The following is an 18,038-nucleotide window of genomic DNA, read 5'->3' on the forward strand; positions in this document are numbered from 1 at the left end:
AGATTAACTCAGTTTGTTCGTTAAGACTTCAACTGAGTCTCTACCAGCAAACTATTACCATCTCTGTTATCGCATCATCTCATAAATCATTATCTTGAAATCCTGTAGATCTACAAAGATGTAAAAGCAATGCCATCCTGTTCTCCGCTTTTTTTAATCTTGGAAAACAGGTATTTTCATAAAAATACGCTTTTTAGGTTAACATGTAATGATCTTATATTTATTATTTTTAAATCTGTTTTAATTTTGGGGGGTGTGGTAGGGGGAGACGGAGAGAGAGTCTCAAGGAGGCTCCACACCTGGCTCGGAGCCAACATGGGGCTTGATCTCACAACCAAGACTCCAGCCAAAATCAAGAATCAGACGCTTAACTGAGCCACTCAGGTGCCCCAAATGTGTTTTAATTTTTAACCGAGCAAATATCAAAACATTTGGCACATAAACAAAAGACAATATTAAAGAATCCAAGGATCAAAAAGTCTGAGAACTGCTTATCTAGAAAGACATGTTACAAACGAGGGGAAAAAGGGGCACCTGGATGGCTCAGTCAGTTAAGCATCTGACTTCTGCTCAGGTCATGGTATCAGGGTCCTGGGATCCAGCCCCACATTGGGCTCCCTCTCCCTGCCACTCCCCCTGCTTGTGCGCTCTCTCAAATAAACAGAATCTTAAAAAAAAAAAAAAAAAAAAGGTAAGATTCTACATGTGGACTGACAGGCAAATGTCCTTTAAATTAAGAAAAACTAATGAACAGATGTATATGTCCTTACACAGCAATCCCACTTCTGAGAATTTCCTCTAGAGTCATAATTACACACATAGGAAATACCGTTTGTACAAAGCTATTCATTGCAGTATTGTACGTAATAACAGAATAGACAAAATAATGGAAACCACCCAAGTTTGGGGACAGAGAGAGATGACTTACGTACATTGGTTAAAATATCACTGTACTTCCATATCCTGAATATTGTATGGCTACAACAAAAGAATGACCCAAGTGTTCTCTGTGCCCATATGGAAGGATCCAATACAGTTGCTAGGTGAAAACAGCAAGCAGCTAAACAACACGTCTAAAGTGCTAACTTGAACCATCTGTAAAAAAGAGGGACAGGGGTAAGATGTTTCACTGAATACCCAGTGTGGGGGTGAATGTATACACTGTTTTTTAACCTTTTGGTTTTTCAACTGTGATTTTTCAGCCTAGTGAAAAAAATTCAATAAAATAAAAGGAAATGTGGGGGCGCCTGGGTGGCTCAGTCAGTTAAGCATCTGCCTTTGGCTCAGGTCATTATCTCAGGGTCCTGGGATCGAGGCCCAGGTGGGGCTCCCTGCTCAATAGGAAGCCTGCTTCTCTCTCTCCCTCTGCCCCTTCCCCCTGCTGTGCACGTGAGCTCTCTATCCCTCCAATAAATAAATACAATCTTTAAAAAAATAATAAAATGAAATGTGAAAAAATTGGAGGTGGTATGTATAGGTATGATTTTTATATACAATTTGCAAGTTTAATTAGCATACCCAGAAACCCAAAGAAAAGGCCTCAGCCCTAAATCAGTTTTGGTGAGTAAAAAAATACATGCATATGTTTTTAAAGCAAAATGAATTGTTTAAAACATGGATTGTTTTAAAACTCCCTAATTTAAGCTAACTTTTTATTAACTACTGAGTGCTTGCCTAAGAGCCCCTAGGGATCCAATGGTAACAAATTCAGGACTGTCACCTTCTCATTCCATCAAACCCCAACATTCTCCGGGGCCAGATGCTGGAGGAAGGTGGTTAGGAGGCCTGAGAACACAGTCAGATCTTGAGTTTCCAAGGCAGGGAATATGGTTTCCCACAGCTGGGCATGCCAGGCTCTCCCCAGGCTGATTCTGTGGCCACTCTCTCTCCTGCCTTTGTGGGGATCCAAGAGCGCCCACAGGGTGCTCTGCCTCTGGGAGGCTCAATGACCACAGTAACAGTGGGGACAAGGCAGTTGGGTCTCAGAGAGCTTGTGGCAAGGCTGCCCTGCTGGCTCCCTGGGAGGGCATGAGGCCCCTGGCTAGCAGCAGACTCTGGACTCCTTATCTGCTGGCGTTCTGCCAAGCCACCAGCCCCGAGGTCAGAAAAGTCCCAATGTAGACATTTAGTGAGTCCTGGCTGGGGCCCCAGCAGCATGACCCTGCCACATCCACTCCCTACCCTCACATGTCTCAAGGCATTCCTGCAGAAGAAACTTCTATCCACACAAGCAAAGGAACTTCCTTCCTTCTAAATAAGCACAGGGGATAACTGGCTCCTTCCTCTTCACGTTTTCAAGGAGAAGAGTAGAATTAGCAATTTCATCATCACACTTAGGAATAAAAACAGAACCCTTCTTTGGTCTTCGCCATCGAGACTCTTGGTCACTAGCAAGCAATGTGACTTGGGGATACCAATTAACCTCTCCAGATCTAGTTTCATGAGTTGTAAAACAAAGAGCCTAGACTTAAAGATTCCCCAAATCCCTGCAGTTCAAGCTCTTATTGTCTGTAGTTCTGCAAAATGCCTAAGCATTACTTTTTTCCATGCCAACAGGTTGAATTATGTAACATGGTGGGGAGAAGGCGTCCCAATTCGCAGACATACAGAGTCTATTCACAACACTACTACGTAGATCCCAAGATCCTGTGAATATTGGACATGGATTCAGGTTCCTCCTGGAATAGAGTGGGGTATAAGCAGGTAAGGAAAAAGGAAGATTGTGGGAAGGGTTTTAAAACAGAACCAGTCCAGTGACTGATATACACCCGAAGGCTCCCCCACACAATGTTAGTCGTTCTAGACTATTATCAGCCCAGAAAAGGAGTACTTCTATTACCTGAGGAAACCAGAATAGCTCCCAAAACTAAAGATGGGGAGGGAAAAAACCCTCTTTTCCCTATGCTGAGTGATTCTTGGGACAGTCCCTGGCAGGGCACAGAAAAGCAACCTACCCAGACAGGCAGGGAAATTACATCCATGTTCCCAAGAAGGAGAAGAATCAACCCTGTCTGCACTCATACCACTCCTACAACCCAACCTACCTATCAGTTTCCAGGACCCCTAAATAACACACCCCACCCCACAGAGATGATGATGATGATAATGATGGTGAGACCTCTACCACGTTCCAGGAACAACTGCAACGTGCTTCACGGCAGGGAGAACAGGCCCACAGAGGTTAGGAAACCGCTCTTCTGGAGAGTACTGGGGGCCAGGATTTGCACAGATTGATCTGGCGAGAAAGCCCACAATCTCCCACCATCTTACACCATCTCTAGTAGAGTGCGGTCTTTTCTGAAGTTCACTGAACACAACAGCATGGCCTCTCTTGCGTTGCTACCTTATTCATGTTTGGATGTTCTCTCCTCATCAATTGTCTGCAGGAGCCAAGCCTCATCCCCTCTTGGCACCTGGCAGTGGCCACTGCAGAGCTGAGCACAGACCAGGCCCTGCATATTCACGTACTGAAGAGATGAGGACTACTCGGAGAGTCCTAGAGCCTACAGTTCTTATTCTTCTCCAAATGACAAGGCCAATAATTCTGTTTGATGCCCTTTAGTCATATCTGCAAACCAAAGGCAGAAAAAGTACCACTAGTCTATCTCCTGGCTACTACACAGTTTATGAAAAGCCCACCTATGGGCCTCCAACAAGAAATGGAATATGTAGTTTTTAATTACAGCTTCTAAAAGTCACAATTCTGGGGGCGCCTGGGTGGCACAGCGGTTAAGCTTCTGCCTTTGGCTCAGGGCGTGATCCCGGCGTTCTGGGATCGAGCCCTACTTCAGGCTCCTCCGCTATGAGCCTGCTTCTTCCTCTCCCACTCCCCCTGCTTGTGTTCCCTCTCTTGCTGGCTGTCTCTATCTCTGTCGAATAAATAAATAAAATCTTAAAATAAAATAAAATAAAAGTCACAATTCTGGGCATCCTTTCTCTTGCTTCATCATCAAGTTCCTCTCAGTTTTTAGGGCTCTTGTTTTAAGAGTTAAGGATTAATCACAGATGCTGTAGATAAGAGATCTATTCTGACCTTAGCACTGACCCCTTCCCAAGGTCAAAGTTTCAATTTAAGAGCAGGGCTGGGACAGGGATCGGGATAACCAGGCCAGTCCCCAGTACATGTTACCACCATCACTTTCCAGCAGCCTACCCACGTGCCTGTGGTTCCTGGAGAAGAGCGATTCTGAAGTCAAAACCAAATCCAGGGTGGCTCCAGGAAGAAAAGTCAGGTTCAAAGTGGCTCCTGCCCCCACTGTTCCTTATGCCCCAGGTGAGCATTCTGCCCAAATCATGCCCACACAGTCCTATTGGACACCCAGACCCTGGCAGACACTAGATCTTCACAACTGAAGCCACAACTCTGAGCTGAGAAAATTTTCTTGGCTTTAATTGAATCTCAGAATCACATGATGAAACTGCTTGGATGGCTATTTTATCCCATTGCCCTAACCCACCAAGAGAGGGCAGCCTGAGCCAGATCGCCCAACTTGGTCGGTAGGACCAAAAATAGCTAAAAAACCATGCCCATGGGGTAAGCCAGGTCAGGGTTTAGCACAGTCCCTCCTTTGCCGTTCTCCAGCTCTTGCGACTAGTCAGCTGGAAGATCTGGGTCATTTTTCTTCTGCTGGTTGGTGATCCGGCGGGGGTGGGATGGGCTGGGGGACACAGCTCCCGGAAAGCAAAGTCCGGAGACCAGGGTCCCATCGGAGCCGCCCACCAGATTTGCCCATTTACTCTCTGCTTTTCCTATCCTCGTATCTATGGGCTCCAGGAAGCCTTTCGAGCTTTTAGTGCGGCTATCTACGTTATGGACACCCTTCTCTGGCTCCCACATCCCTCGATTCTCCAGCCGAAAGGACAGCAGCTGCGAACCCCTTCCTCCCCACCAAGTAACCCCTATCGGGGCACCGCGGCCAGGTGTCCCCTCCATCCAGCGTCCGGGCCCACGTGCGGGCCCTGGTCTAGCCCGAGGCTTCGGAATTCCGAGCCGAGCTCCCGGTCCTCGGCGCCGCCGGGGCCCCGCCCCCACCCGGTGACCCCGAGACCTGGAGGCGCGCCGCTTCTCAGCGCGATGCCCCACTCCTCAGCACTGCGCGGTCCCGCACACACGTACGCCCTCCGCCCTCACCTGAAGCTCCGGCGGACGCCACCTGGGCTCCGCGCAACCTCACAAGCCAGGCCCTCGGGCGGCCCACAGCGGCAGCGGCAGCGGTACCTCAGTCGGTGCGTCCACGGAGAGAGCCCGCGTGCCCTAGCCCCACCGCCTGCGTCCGTCCCCACTACCGCTGCGCATGCCCCGCTATAAGCCTGCGCGTCAGCGGTAGGGCCCACCCCGCCCTTGGCCCCGCCCCCGCCCTCGCCCCACCCTGCTCTCCCCAGGGCCTGCCACGTGGGACCCCCGCGGGCGGTAGCGCGACGTGCGCGAGCTGACAGCCGGCTGGCCGCCCGCTAGGCCCGGCCCAGCACTGGCTCCTTGCCGCTCCAGGCTGAGACCTGGCTCGGCGGGATCCTAGCCTGACCAGCTACGTCTTCCAACCCTTACGCGAATTCCGTTCTTCATTCACCGAGGCCCCATAGACTCCTCCTTCCCTGGAAACTCCCATTAAGACCTTTCTGTCTCAACGTGGGAAGCTCTTACAACCTGGCCTCCATCCCTTAGCAGTAAGACTGCTACTCACCCGATATGTATGTATATATTTTAACACTTTTGATTGATGTAAAAACCTTCTCACTTCCAGCTCAATTCTGAAATGTACCTAGAAGGGGACGCGCCTATAGACGATGTTTCTTCTGCATATTTCAACCAGCCAAAAGAACAAAAATTAACACAACAAAAACTTCCTATTCGAGTTCCAAATAAGCCATGCTATACTCCACTTTCAAACTAAATGTCGCATCGCCCCCCCNCCCCCCCCCCCCCCCCCCGCCCAACACCAAGGCTCTCTACGGGAGCTACATTTCTTAATCCCAAACTGGGAGAAATGTTAATGTGGGGGTGAGGCGTGTCCTAGGAGTCTCTTCCGGTGTGGGATAGTCCTATTGAGATGAATATCAGGACTCGGAAATGCAAATTTCTTGAGAAAATAAGCCTTTATTAAACCCCCATTGTTCTATTCTGCTGGACATCACGATTATTTCCTCTACAGCTAAACCAGCTGCCACCTGGGTCTAGGGGACCCAAAGGAAAGGTCTCGTAGCATAACTGTAGCCAGTTAGTACCCATGTCCCAGTTTTACCTCAGCGACTGGTGCCTCACTGGCACGTAGGGTGTCTGTGAATTTGCCCAGGGAAGGGGGACCATATTCCACTCTGCAGAGTTCTGGGGAGAGGAAGCCTCATGCCGGCAGTGCTAACGATAAAAGGAAAGCAGACAATCTCTGGAGCACGCAGCAGAAAGAATCCGGGGCTCAATGGCAGCTTGTTCCCGAAGTACTGGGTAGGGAGGGGAAAAGAAAGAATTGAAACAAAGCCAGAGCAGGCCAGAGTGCTTATGCCACTCCTGAAGAGACTAGCTGGGCCCTGGGTTTTTCTAAAGTTCAATTATCCTCATACTGCAATTACAGTGTTCCAGCTGGGTAAGGGGTGGGGTGATATTCCTCCCATTTTCCAAGTGATTTCAAAGTAATGGTGTCTTGCGGAATTTCCCTCAGAGCCCCTTCATCTTTGTAATAACCCTTTATATTTGTCTTTCTTGGTTAAACTGGGGAGTATTTTTCAGACATTATGTCATCCATTGGGACTCAATCCCATCTCCAATGGGCTGTCAGAAATGGCCCAGTCTATACCACTCCTTCCTTTCCTTAAAGTACGGGGAAAGGAATGAGAAACTCACCCAAAGATTAAACAAAACAAGCATGCTTCTAACACATATACGGCTCTGAAAAGTATTAAGCCCATAAATGCATATTACACAGGTGTGTTAATCTCTTCTTAAACCTGAGGTCCAAAAACAATCCCATGACTTTTCCAGGCAAGGTGTCAGTACTACACACAAGGGAACAGGCTCCTTTCAGGGAGACAGGAGGTCAGGCAGGACAAGACACCCCACCACAGGGCCTATGGCAGCATTTCGCTTGTTTGCAACCAGACCGAGGGCAGAATTGCCAAAGTCCACCAAAGCTGATAAGCTATCAGTAACCCATTAGGGGAATACAATTAATTATTAACACAGCTTAAAATCAAAAGGTTTGAACTCTCCATATCCACCCCCACACAAAATTCTGCGGCTGAACCCTAAGTCTCTCCTTGTTGCTGAGTAGTACTCAATTTTTTGTGCCTAGTGCCATGCCTGGGCCCCCAATTCTGTATTTCTTTTTACATTATATGCCCTTCTTCCTATTAGCCCTATTTCCACTTGTTCATACTCTAACTCTTCAAAGCCACTTCCCTTCAGAAAGCTTCTTGATTCTTCTACAGCACATTTGATCTACCCTTTCTTTTCTTTTCTTTTTTTTTTTAAAGATTTTTATTTATTTATTTGACAGATAGAGACAGCCAACGAGAGAGGGAACACAAGCAGGGGGAGTGGGAGAGGAAGAAGCAGGCTCATAGAGGAGGAGCCTGATGTGGGGCTCGATTCCATAACGCCGGGATCACGCCCTGAGCCGAAGGCAGACACTTAACCACGGTGCCACCCAGGCGCCCCTGATCTAACCTTTCTTGAATGTAACCCACACTAAAAAATATTTTACACTCCAGTATCAATAACTCCAGTATAAATAACAATACAGCAAACAAGTTTTTTAAAAAAATTCATTACTATATGCAATGTATTGATATTTTATATTCTATTTCAATCTTTTAAAGAGTGGTAACAAGCCCACTAAATTGATTTTAGGACCTATTATTGGGTCCTGAAATAAAACATTTTATATGGTTTATGGTACTTGCATTTTCCCCTTAAAAATTATTTCATTTTGGGGTGCCCGGGTGGCTCAGTCAGTTAAGTGTCTGCCTTCAGCTCAGGTCATGATCCCAGGGTCCTATGATAGAGCCCCCCACATTGGGCCCCTTGCTCAGTGGGAAGCCTGCTTCTCCCTCTTCCTCTGCCTGCCACTCCCCCTGCTTGTGCTCTTTCTAATAAATTTTTAAAATCTTTTAAAAAATTACTTAATTTTTATCTGTAACCTTATTAGACATTAAAGTGTCTTGATTACCAAAGATTTCTGTATATACCTGCATCCCCTAACATAACATTTTGCATGTAAAAGATTCTCAGTATTTGTTGGATGAATGAATAGGCCAGCTCACTAAAAGTTTGATGTTGGAAATATTTAAGGGAACTAAGCACAAAAACCAGGCATTTTCATGACTATTTCCCTTCTGACAAGTTAGCACAGCTACCAGCCAAAAGATACACAGCTTACCCATAGCTGAAGTGAATGGAACAGCCTTGGGAAAGAAGCCAGAGAAATGAGACCCCAGCCCTGAGTGTGTATAGGGTGGGACTGGGGACTCGGAAAATCAAACACCCCTCTGTGGTTTGTGTTGACAAGGTAGGCAACTTGATCAGCAGGTGGGGCAAAGATCCTCTTTTTGGGTTTTTTTCTTTTTTTTTTTTAAAGATTTTATTTTATTTGACAGAAACAGCCAGTGAGAGAGGGAACACAAGCAGGGGGAGTGGGAGAGGAAGAAGCAGGCTCATAGTTTAGGAGCCTGATGTGGGGCTCGATCCCAGAACGCTGGGATCACGCCCTGAGCCGAAGGCAGATGCTTAACGACTGTGCCAGCCAGGCGCCCCAAAGATCCTCTTTTTTTTTTTTTTTAAAGATTTTATTTATTTATTCAACAGAGATAGAGACAGCCAGCGAGAGAGGGAACACACAGGGGGAGTGGGAGAGGAAGAAGCAGGCTCACAATGGAGGAGCCTGATGTGGGGCTCGATCCCACAACGCCGGGATCACGCCCTGAGCCGAAGGCAGACGCTTAACCGCTGTGCCACCCAGGCGCCCCAAAGATCCTCTTTTTGATTCCCAGCCCTCAGGTCAGTTGAAAGAGACTGAAGAGAGAAATCAATGACCAGGTTTCTAAGATACTTTCAAGGGGAAAAATGAGTTTTCCATGTTTGGGCATGGTTTAAAGAATTTAAGAGGATCAGAGGGAACGTGAAGGCTCTCGTTTCCCCAAAATCATGTCGGAGGACCAGCACCTCACACTCTATTAGCCAAGAGAGTTAGAATGCCTTTAGCTTCAGTCACTTCTGTTATAATTTAATGGGTTTATTATTTTTTTTTAAAGATTTTATTTATTTGACACACAGAGAGAGAGAGAGCACAAGAGGGGCAGGGGAGCATCAGGCAGAGGGAGAGAGAGAAGCAGGCTCCCTGGTGAGCAAGGAGCCCAATGAGGAACTGGATCCCAGGACCCTGGGATCATGACCTGAGTTGAAGGCAAGCGCTTAACTGCTGAGCCACCCAGGTGCCCTATCTAATGGTTTTGGCAGACAAAACAGACAATCGGTAAAAATAACATTTGATTAAGTAGCAAATATAGGAATTTGCCCATTTAATCTAAGTTTCTTGCCATATAGAGGAGTGATAGTTGTCTCTAATTCTAACTGTTCATAGTATTCCCTTTATAATCCTTGTTATTTCTGTCAGGTCCGTAATCCCTTCTTTCATTCCTAATTTTTGTAATTTGAGTCTTTTTTTCCCCTCGGCCCATCTAGCTAAAGATTGGCCCATTTAATCTTTTAAATAACCGAATCTTGTTTTTCTATTCTCTTTCATTAATTTCTGCTCTGATCTTTATTAGAAAATACCATTATTTTTGTCCTTACCTTTGAATGAATGTTTACCTGGCAACAGAATTCCAAGTTGATGGTGCATTTTTAAGTTACTGTTCCTTTGTATTAAGCACCTGTTGTGGCTAATGACAAGTGAGCTGCTAGTTTGATGACCTTTCTTTGTCAGCAATCTTTCACCTCTAACTATTGCTAAGATTCTGTCTGTGGGGTTCTGTAGTTTTACTACAGTACATTTAGAAGTGGATGTGCTTTTCTTTAGCCTCAGGTCCTTCAGGTAAAGGACTGATATTTGTCTCTAATTCTGGAAAATTCCATCTTTATATCTTTCATATTTTGCCACTCATTCTTTCTCCTTTAACCTGCAGGAGCTCCTATTAGACAAATATTGGAGCTTCTCATTCTCTCTGATCTCTTTTGTTGCCTAGTTCCCATTCTCCGTGCTGCAATCCACTTGACAGCACTTGTTTTTCTCACCAGTCTGAGCCAATCTTCATGGTAATGTTTCAGCTTGTGGTCCTTCCACACGCTAGTAATATAAATTCAGACGTTTACCTGCATGTGCCCCAGGCTTTGGGATTTCTCATGAATGCCTTTTTACTCCAAAGTTCCTTGTGGCTGCCCCAGGATGGTTGGCAGGGTCTCTTTCAGGTTCCAGCTCTCTTCATCTGAGAGACTTCACTCCTCTGATCCAGCACCTCATAGGCTTAACTGGAACGAGAATCCTCAACACTCCTGCCCTTACTTTTGTCCATAACCATTGGAGCTGTGTTGGCACCAACTATTACCACTCTGGCTTCCCTTTCTTTCTTGTACCTTGATATTTTTTTTCCTTCTTCCTTCCCTCCCTTCCCTCATTCCATTTCCCCCAAATTCAGCTACTTAACAAAAAAATACATTTTTTTTTCTATTTTGGCCAATATTTGTCAGTATGGTCAGTTCAGTCTGCCATGTTGCCAGAGGTCTCCCTCGTTTATTCACTTAAAAACATATTTTATATTTTAGAGCAATTTTAGATTCACAGCAAAACTGAGTGGAAAGTTGAGATTTCCCATTACACACAGCTTTCCCCACTACCAACATCCCCCCACCAGAAATGGTATATATATCACAACTGATGAACCCCACACTGACACATCATAATCACTCAAAGTCCCTAGTCTACATCAGGGTTGATGCTTAGTGTTTCACATTCTACAGGTTTGGATGAATACATGACATGTATCCACCTTTACAATATCATATAGTTTCTGTATCCTAAAAATCCTCTGTGCTCTGCCTATTCATCCCTCCCTCTCCTCAACCTCTGATCTTTTCACTGTCTCCATAGTTTTTGCCTTTCCCAGACTGTCATATAATTGGAATCATACAGCATGTAGCCTTTTCAGATTGGCTTTTTATTTAGTAATAAACATTTAAGTTTCCTCCATGTCTTTTTGTGGATTGATAGTTTTTCTTTTTTTCTGAGTAGTATTCCATTATCTGGACGCACCACATTTTATTTATGCATTCACCTCCTGAAGGACATCTTGATTGCTTCCAAGTTTTGGTAATTATGAATAAAGCTGCTATAAACATCTGCATGTAGGCTTTTGTGTGGACATTTTTTTTTTAAAGATTTTATTTATTTATTCAACAGAGATAGAGACAGCCAGTGAGAGAGGGAACACAAGCAGGGGGAGTGGGAGAGGAAGAAGCAGGCTCATAACGGAGGAGCCTGATGGGGGGGCTCGATCCCATAACACCGGGATCACGCCCTGAGCCGAAGGCAGACGCTTAACTGCTGTGCCACCCAGGCGCCCCGGACATAAGTTTTCAACACATTTGACCAAATACCAAAGAATGGGATTGCCAGAGAATATGGCAAGAATAGATTTAGTCTTTGACGAGTCTGGCTAAAGGTTTATCAATTTTGTTGATATTTTCAAAGAAAGATCATGGTTTCATTGATCTTTTTTTTTTTTTAATTTCCATTTCATTTATTTCTGTTCTAGTCTTTCATATCTCCTTCCTTCTACTGGTTTTGGGTTTTGTTTGTTCTTTTTCTAGTCCTTTAGGGAAAAAGTTATGTTTATTTGACTTTTTCTTGTTTCTTGGGATAGGCCTGTATAACCTTCCATTTTAGAATAGCTTTCACTGTATCCTAAAGATTTTGGACCACTGTGTTATCATTTTCATTTGTTTCTCCAAGCATTTTTTAATTTCCTCTTTGATTTCTTGGTTGACCCATTCATTGTTTAGTAGTGTGTTATTTAACCTCCAAGTATTTATGGGTTGTTTTTATGATTTTACTTATTTCAGAGAAAGAGAGAGAGAAAGTGTGTGCGCATGCGAGAGCACGGAAGGGGCAGAGGGAGAGGGAGAGGCAGACAATCCCCACCCCACCCCCAGCAGACTCCCCACTGAGCAGGAGCTCGATGTGGGGCTTGATCTCATGACTCTGGGATCATGGTCTAAGCGGAAACCAAGAGTAGAATGCTTAACAGACTGAGCCACTCAGGTGCCCCCCATGTATTTGTGTTCTTTCCAGACTTTTTCTTTTCCAGTTTCATAGCATGGTCAGAAAAGATGCAGGGTAGGATTTTATAATCTTTTTGAGTTTGTTGAGACTTGTTTTGTGGCCTAACATGTGATCTGTTTTTTTTTTTTTTTTAAGATTTTATTTGACAGAGAGAAACAGCAAGAGAGAGAACACAAGCAGGGGAAGAGGGAGGGAGAAGCAGGCTCCCCGCCAAGGAGGGAGCCTGACATGGGGCTTGATCCCAGGACCCTGGAATCATGACCTGAGTCGAAGGCAGACGCTTAACGACTGAGCCACCCAGGCACCCCCATGTGATCTATTCTGGAGAATATTTCATGTGCACTTGAAAAGAACGTGTTATCTTGCTGGAATGTTTTGAATATAGCTGTTAGGTCCATCTGGTCCAATGTGTCATTCAAAGCCACTGTTTCCTTGTTGATTTTCTGTTTAGATGACCTATCCATAGATTGTAAGTGGGGTGTTAAAGTCCCCTGCTACCATTATATTATTATCGATTACTTCATTTATTTTTAGCAGCTTTATGTATTTGGGTGCTTCCATGTTGGGTGCACAAATATTTACAATTGTTGTATCTTCATGATGGATTTTTCCCTTTATGATTATATAGTGTCCTTTTTTGTTTAAAAAAAATTTTTTTTTTAGTAGGCTCCACACCGAGTGTGGAGCCCAATGTGGGGCTTCAACTCACAACCCGGAGATCAAGACCCAAGCTGAAACCAACAGTCAGATGCTCAATTGACTGAGCCACATGGGTGTCCCTAAAAATTTTTTTAAATTGGAGTAAAGTACATATAACCTTTGCCACTTTAACCATTTTACTATTTTAAGAAATCTCCACCCCCAAAATGGAGCTCGAACTCACGACCCTGAAATCAAGAGTCCCATGCTCTGCCAACTAGGCTAGTCAGGTGCCCCCTCCTTTATCTTTTGTTAGTCTTTCTTTTAAAGTCTACTTTGTCTGATACAAGTATTGCTACCCCAGCTTTCTTTCCACTTCCATTTGGATGGTAAATGCTTTCCATCTTTTCATTTTCAGTCTGCAGGTGTCTTTAAGGTCTGAAATTAGTCTCCTGTAGGCAGCATATAGATGGGTCCATCCAGTCACCTTACATCTTTTGGAGTGTTTGTAAAAAACTGCCCAACTGTCTTCCAAAGTGGCTGTACCATTTTTGTATTCCTACCAGCAAGCAATAGAAGTTTCTATTGCTCCACATCCTTGTTAGCATTTGATCTTGTCAGTTTCTGGATTCTGGCCATTCTAATAGGTGTGTAGTGGTATCTTGGTTTAATTTGTAATTCTGTAATGACATGTGATGCTGAATACCTTCTCAATATGCTTATTTGTCAACTGTATATCTTTGATGAGATGTCTGTTCAGGTCTTTTGCCCGATTTTCAATCAGGTTGTTTGTTTTCTTATTAAGAGTTCTTTGTTTTATTTCAGGTAAGTCTTTTATCAATTATGTTTTTGGCAAATATTTTCTCCCATTCTAATGGCTTCTTTTCTCATTCTCTTGATTTTCCTCATTTTTTAAAGAAGGAAAATAAATTCAGACAGGAAAACTTACTAAGAAACTCAGATAAAGCTAGGTTTGGAGCCACAAAGTGAAAGTAGGGTCTTCTCCAGTAATCTCAAATCACTGAGAAATTTCAGGCACAAATTTTGTTTTTAATATAGAAAGATAGCCTATTTTTAAAATTGTTTCCTTTTTCACACCATTCAACAAAATATTGCCCAAGTAAAGGGCTCTGTAACATTGTACAGAAATTAGGTTCTGTCTAGGGGTGCCTAGATGGTTTAGTCAGTGAAGACTCTTGGTTTTGGGGTCATGAGTTCAAGCCCCACATTGGGGATAGAGCTTACTTTTATTTATTTATTTGGGTCTACTTAAAAAAAAAATTAGGTTCTGGGTGCCTGGGTGGCTCAGCCGGTTAAGCGTCTGCCTTCAGCCCAGGTCATGATCCCAGGGTCCTGGGATCGAGCCCCACATCAGGCTCCCTGCTCCAAGGGGAGCCAATGCTTCTCCCTCTCCCTCTGCCTCCTGCTCCCCTTGTCTGTGCTTGCTGTCTCTCTCTCTGTGTCAAATAAATAAATAAATAAAATCCTTTTTAAAAAATTAGGTTCTATCTAGAATGAGTTCAGGGGCGCTTGGGTGGCTCAGTTGGTTGAGTGTCTGCCTTCAGCTCAGGTCATGATCCTGGAGTCCCGGGAATCGAGGGGAGTCTGCTTTTTTCCTGCCCTTCCCCCTGCTTGTGCTCTCTCTGTGTGTCTCTCAAATAAATAAAATCTTTAAAAAAAAAGAGAAAGAAACAGAATGAGTTCAAGAAGCACTGCACCGTTTCAGTGTGGAGTTTCTAAATAAATACGTGGAGTTTCTAAATAAATACAAGGAGACATAGTGGTGAAGCAAGCAGCCAGCGTGCTTTAGGAAGGTATTTTTAAGGGTTACAGAAAGAAGGGCAAGAATTATAAGAAAAAGGGGAAGAGAGAGGCCACTCTTGGAGCTGGCTCTCCCATAGGTAATAGAAACTGTCTGATGGGAAAAGAGATTTGAAAAACAAGACAACATACACACACATGCACACAGATACGTCCCTCAATTGCCACAGAAAACTGTTAGTGACAATTCCAAGAAATCTTACTACTAGGTCACAGTGAAATTACCTTGCTACTAATACTGGAGCTGCATCTTGCATATTGAATAATAAACTAATAATTCTAACAAGTGTTGCAGCTCTAGGAAGGAAAAGAACTATATCAATATATCAACAGCACTATTTCAAACACAAATTCACATTTATACAAATTTGTTTTTATTTATTTCCCACCCCACAGCCCAAATCATTTCACATTAAGACTGGAAAACAAGGCAAGAAAACAGGAATAAAAAGTGAAGAAATTTTTGTATTATATTCAAGCATCTGTCTTTTCTGATTATATAAGAGAAAATGAGTATTAGGAAATCCAACTTCAAAAGAGAAATTCAAATTTCAAAACGCTTCCAAAGAGAATCAGAAAGCTGATCAGTTACACCAGAGATCAGTGATCCAAGTTGTTTGATTCAGTGGTTTTATATTCCAGGTCTTAGCCCTATGTCCTGCACTCCAAATGAAATCAGAAGTGCACTTAAGGACTATTAACACTCCAAGTTCTTCAACAGAACTTTGAAGCAGAGGCTGGGCAACGCAATAAACTGAAAACTTGCTTGGTTTTCTTCTTCTAAGGAGTTTTTAAAGCTAAAGTTTCTCTTCTCACACAGTCATATAAAATGGGAATTTCTGCTTTGTCCTCTCCAAGCCATCACACCAAAAAATAAATACCAATTTGAAAAGGGTAAATAAAACTGGCTTTTAAAACCAGTTAAAGCAAGTTAAAACTGAATTAACCCTGAAGGGGTTAGAAGATTTTAAAACAGGGAAAAATAAACACAAAAAACCCCGCAGGCAGAGTGACAACTTTCTAAGCTGAAATGTTTGGACTTTGGCAGGAGTGTCATGTTTTCCAAAGCTGACTTCTGGAAATCTTAAGCTGGATTCAGAAAAATTCCTAACAAAATGAGCCAACAGCCAGGAATAGGTTATTGAGCAAGGGAAATGAGTGATTCCATTTACAAACACATCAACAAAAAGAAGGCCACACATCCGGAAGAAAGGTTTAAGAAAGACTCACACTCTGTCATGAACCTTCCTAGCTGTTGAATTTCACCATGTTTTGATTCTTAATTTAAAAGCTGAAACTTATTAAAGATCAGTAACAGAGCAAATGTGTGTCGGGGGTGAGGGGTATAGGAAGAAATCAACATGGGACACTGCAAAGCAACAAAAATATACAGAAAAAAAAAACTATCTGGCCTCTCTCAGGAGGCTAAGGAATGGCTAAAGGCCCCTTTCGAAAGCTTCAAAGCCAACTCATGTCACAGGTGTCATAAACTCAATCCCCAGACAAGATTAGGTCAGAGGGGCCTGTCTACGCCACCAGCTGGTTTTACTACGTGCCTTTCACACTTGCCGGCAACAGCAGTATCTTGAAAAACTTTGCCTCACAGGGCTTTTTATTACCTTTCTCAGTTGCCCAAATTAAGTAACTCTACTTTAAGAAACTTGAAATGACTTCATTCATGATCACCTCTGGCACCAGAAACGGGAAGCGCTTAATAAGCAGAACTTCTAAGGTGTAACGGCTGCTTCTGCAGGCCTCCACAGCACATGCTGGCTGTGCAGGCTCTTCCAGGTACCCCGTATTCACCTCCCCATCTATGCAGGAGCAGTACTTCCTCCACTTGCTCTACAAAGACCACAAGGCAGTTTCCAGCTGATATTTAGAATCGAACTTATTACTTGGTGCTATCAGGTATAAAAGAGAAAAAAAGAAGAAGAAATATCTTATTCTACTGGGTTGGTGAAAAAAACCCACCTAACACAAAAACCCCTTCCGTCCCTGTTGCTCCTGCAGGAGTCGCAGCTGAGTTCAGAGCTCTAACCTCCCTAACCAGCCCACATCCTGGCGGTCCAGTCACAGGAAGAACAGGTTCTCGCACAGCTGGATGGCTGGTTCATGATGCAAGATTTGTCCTGACAGGAAAGCGAGCTTGTGGGCATACTTGCAAGGAGCTGGAACTCTGATGGTGCCAGGCCAATTCCAGTACATGTGGCACAGTTTGAAAGTCAACCTGTAAGCCAAACAGAAAATAGAATCCACCTTCCATCTGGGACATGATTATGTACAAATGGGTATATGACACACAGCATACTTTTCAAAAAACTGGGGGACTGAGAAATAACATGATGCAACTTTTAGGAATCATTTTTTTTTTTTTTTTTTTAAAGATTTTATTTATTTATTCGACAGAGACAGAGACAGCCAGCGAGAGAGGACACAAGCAGGGGGAGAGGGAGAGGAAGAAGCAGGCTCATAGGCAGAGGAGCCTGACGTGGGGCTCAATCCCATCACGCCGGGATCACGCCCTGAGCCGAAGGCAGACGCTTAACCGCTGTGCCACCCAGGCGCCCCATTAGGAATCATTTTTTAAGGGGAATTGTTTCCTTTCCACTATTTGTAAGTAAAGAGGACATGGATAAAATAGGTAAATTCCCTCATTTTAGGTGCCCCCGTTTTTAGATCAAAACAGGTGGGCGCCTGGGTGGCTCCTTCGGTTAAGCGTCTGCCTTCAGCTCAGGTCATGATCCCGGGTGCTGGGACTGAGTCTCGCATCAGGCTCCCTACTCAGGGGGGAGCCAGCTTCTCCCTCTGCCTGTCACTCTGTCTGTTGGTGCTCTCTTCCCCCCAACTCTCTCTGACAAATAAATAAATAAATCTTTTTTAAAAAAGAAAGGAAACAGGGTAAACAACAGGAGAACTTTTTTTTTCCCCTCAAGAAGAGGTTGCAGAAGGGTAAGGACTGCAGAAGGGTAAGTATTCCAGCAAAGTACTGATACAAGCTGAGTCCAAGGACACTGGGTCTCAAAACTCTGTATGTCATAATCACCCAGAGCAGTTTTTTTTTTAAAGATTTTATTTATTTATTTGACAGAGAGAGAGAGAGCGAGAGAGGGAACACAAGCAGGGGGAGTGGGAGAGGGAGAACCAGGCTTCCTGCTGAGCAGGGAGCCTGATGTGGGGCTCGATCCCAGCACCCTGGGATCACGCCCTGAGCCGAAGGCATATGCTTAATGTCTGAGCCACCCAGCCGCCCCCAGAGCAGTTTTTTAAAAATAAGAATGCCTTAGAATGCTTGGGAGTAAAGCCTGGGCA

The 18,038-nt window shown here is 44.2% G+C and overlaps 2 protein-coding genes across 5 annotated transcripts in view; both read right to left on the reverse strand.

Moving 5' to 3' along the window:
* SLC39A14 (solute carrier family 39 member 14) overlaps positions 1 to 5,306 on the reverse strand; it is a 45,850-nt gene extending 40,544 nt beyond the window's left edge. Inside the window, exon 1 of one of the 3 annotated variants that reach the window (XM_034661285.1) lies at positions 5,132 to 5,306. The gene's annotated coding sequence lies outside the window, so the exon portion shown is untranslated. The remainder of the gene's footprint in view (positions 1 to 5,131) is intronic. The other 2 variants (XM_034661286.1, XM_002914774.4) reach the window with 2 other exon arrangements.
* A 9,910-nt stretch (positions 5,307 to 15,216) lies between these two features.
* Positions 15,217 to 18,038, reverse strand: part of PIWIL2 (piwi like RNA-mediated gene silencing 2) — a 72,946-nt gene continuing 70,124 nt past the window's right edge. For both annotated transcript variants that reach the window (XM_002914775.4, XM_019794737.2), the window contains one exon: positions 15,217 to 16,956. In XM_002914775.4, the coding sequence (XP_002914821.1) occupies positions 16,800 to 16,956 (157 nt within the window). In that variant the 3' untranslated portion in view covers positions 15,217 to 16,799. The remainder of the gene's footprint in view (positions 16,957 to 18,038) is intronic.

This window comes from Ailuropoda melanoleuca, chromosome 5, assembly GCF_002007445.2.
Source record: "Ailuropoda melanoleuca isolate Jingjing chromosome 5, ASM200744v2, whole genome shotgun sequence".
NCBI classification, from domain to species: Eukaryota; Metazoa; Chordata; class Mammalia; order Carnivora; family Ursidae; genus Ailuropoda; species Ailuropoda melanoleuca.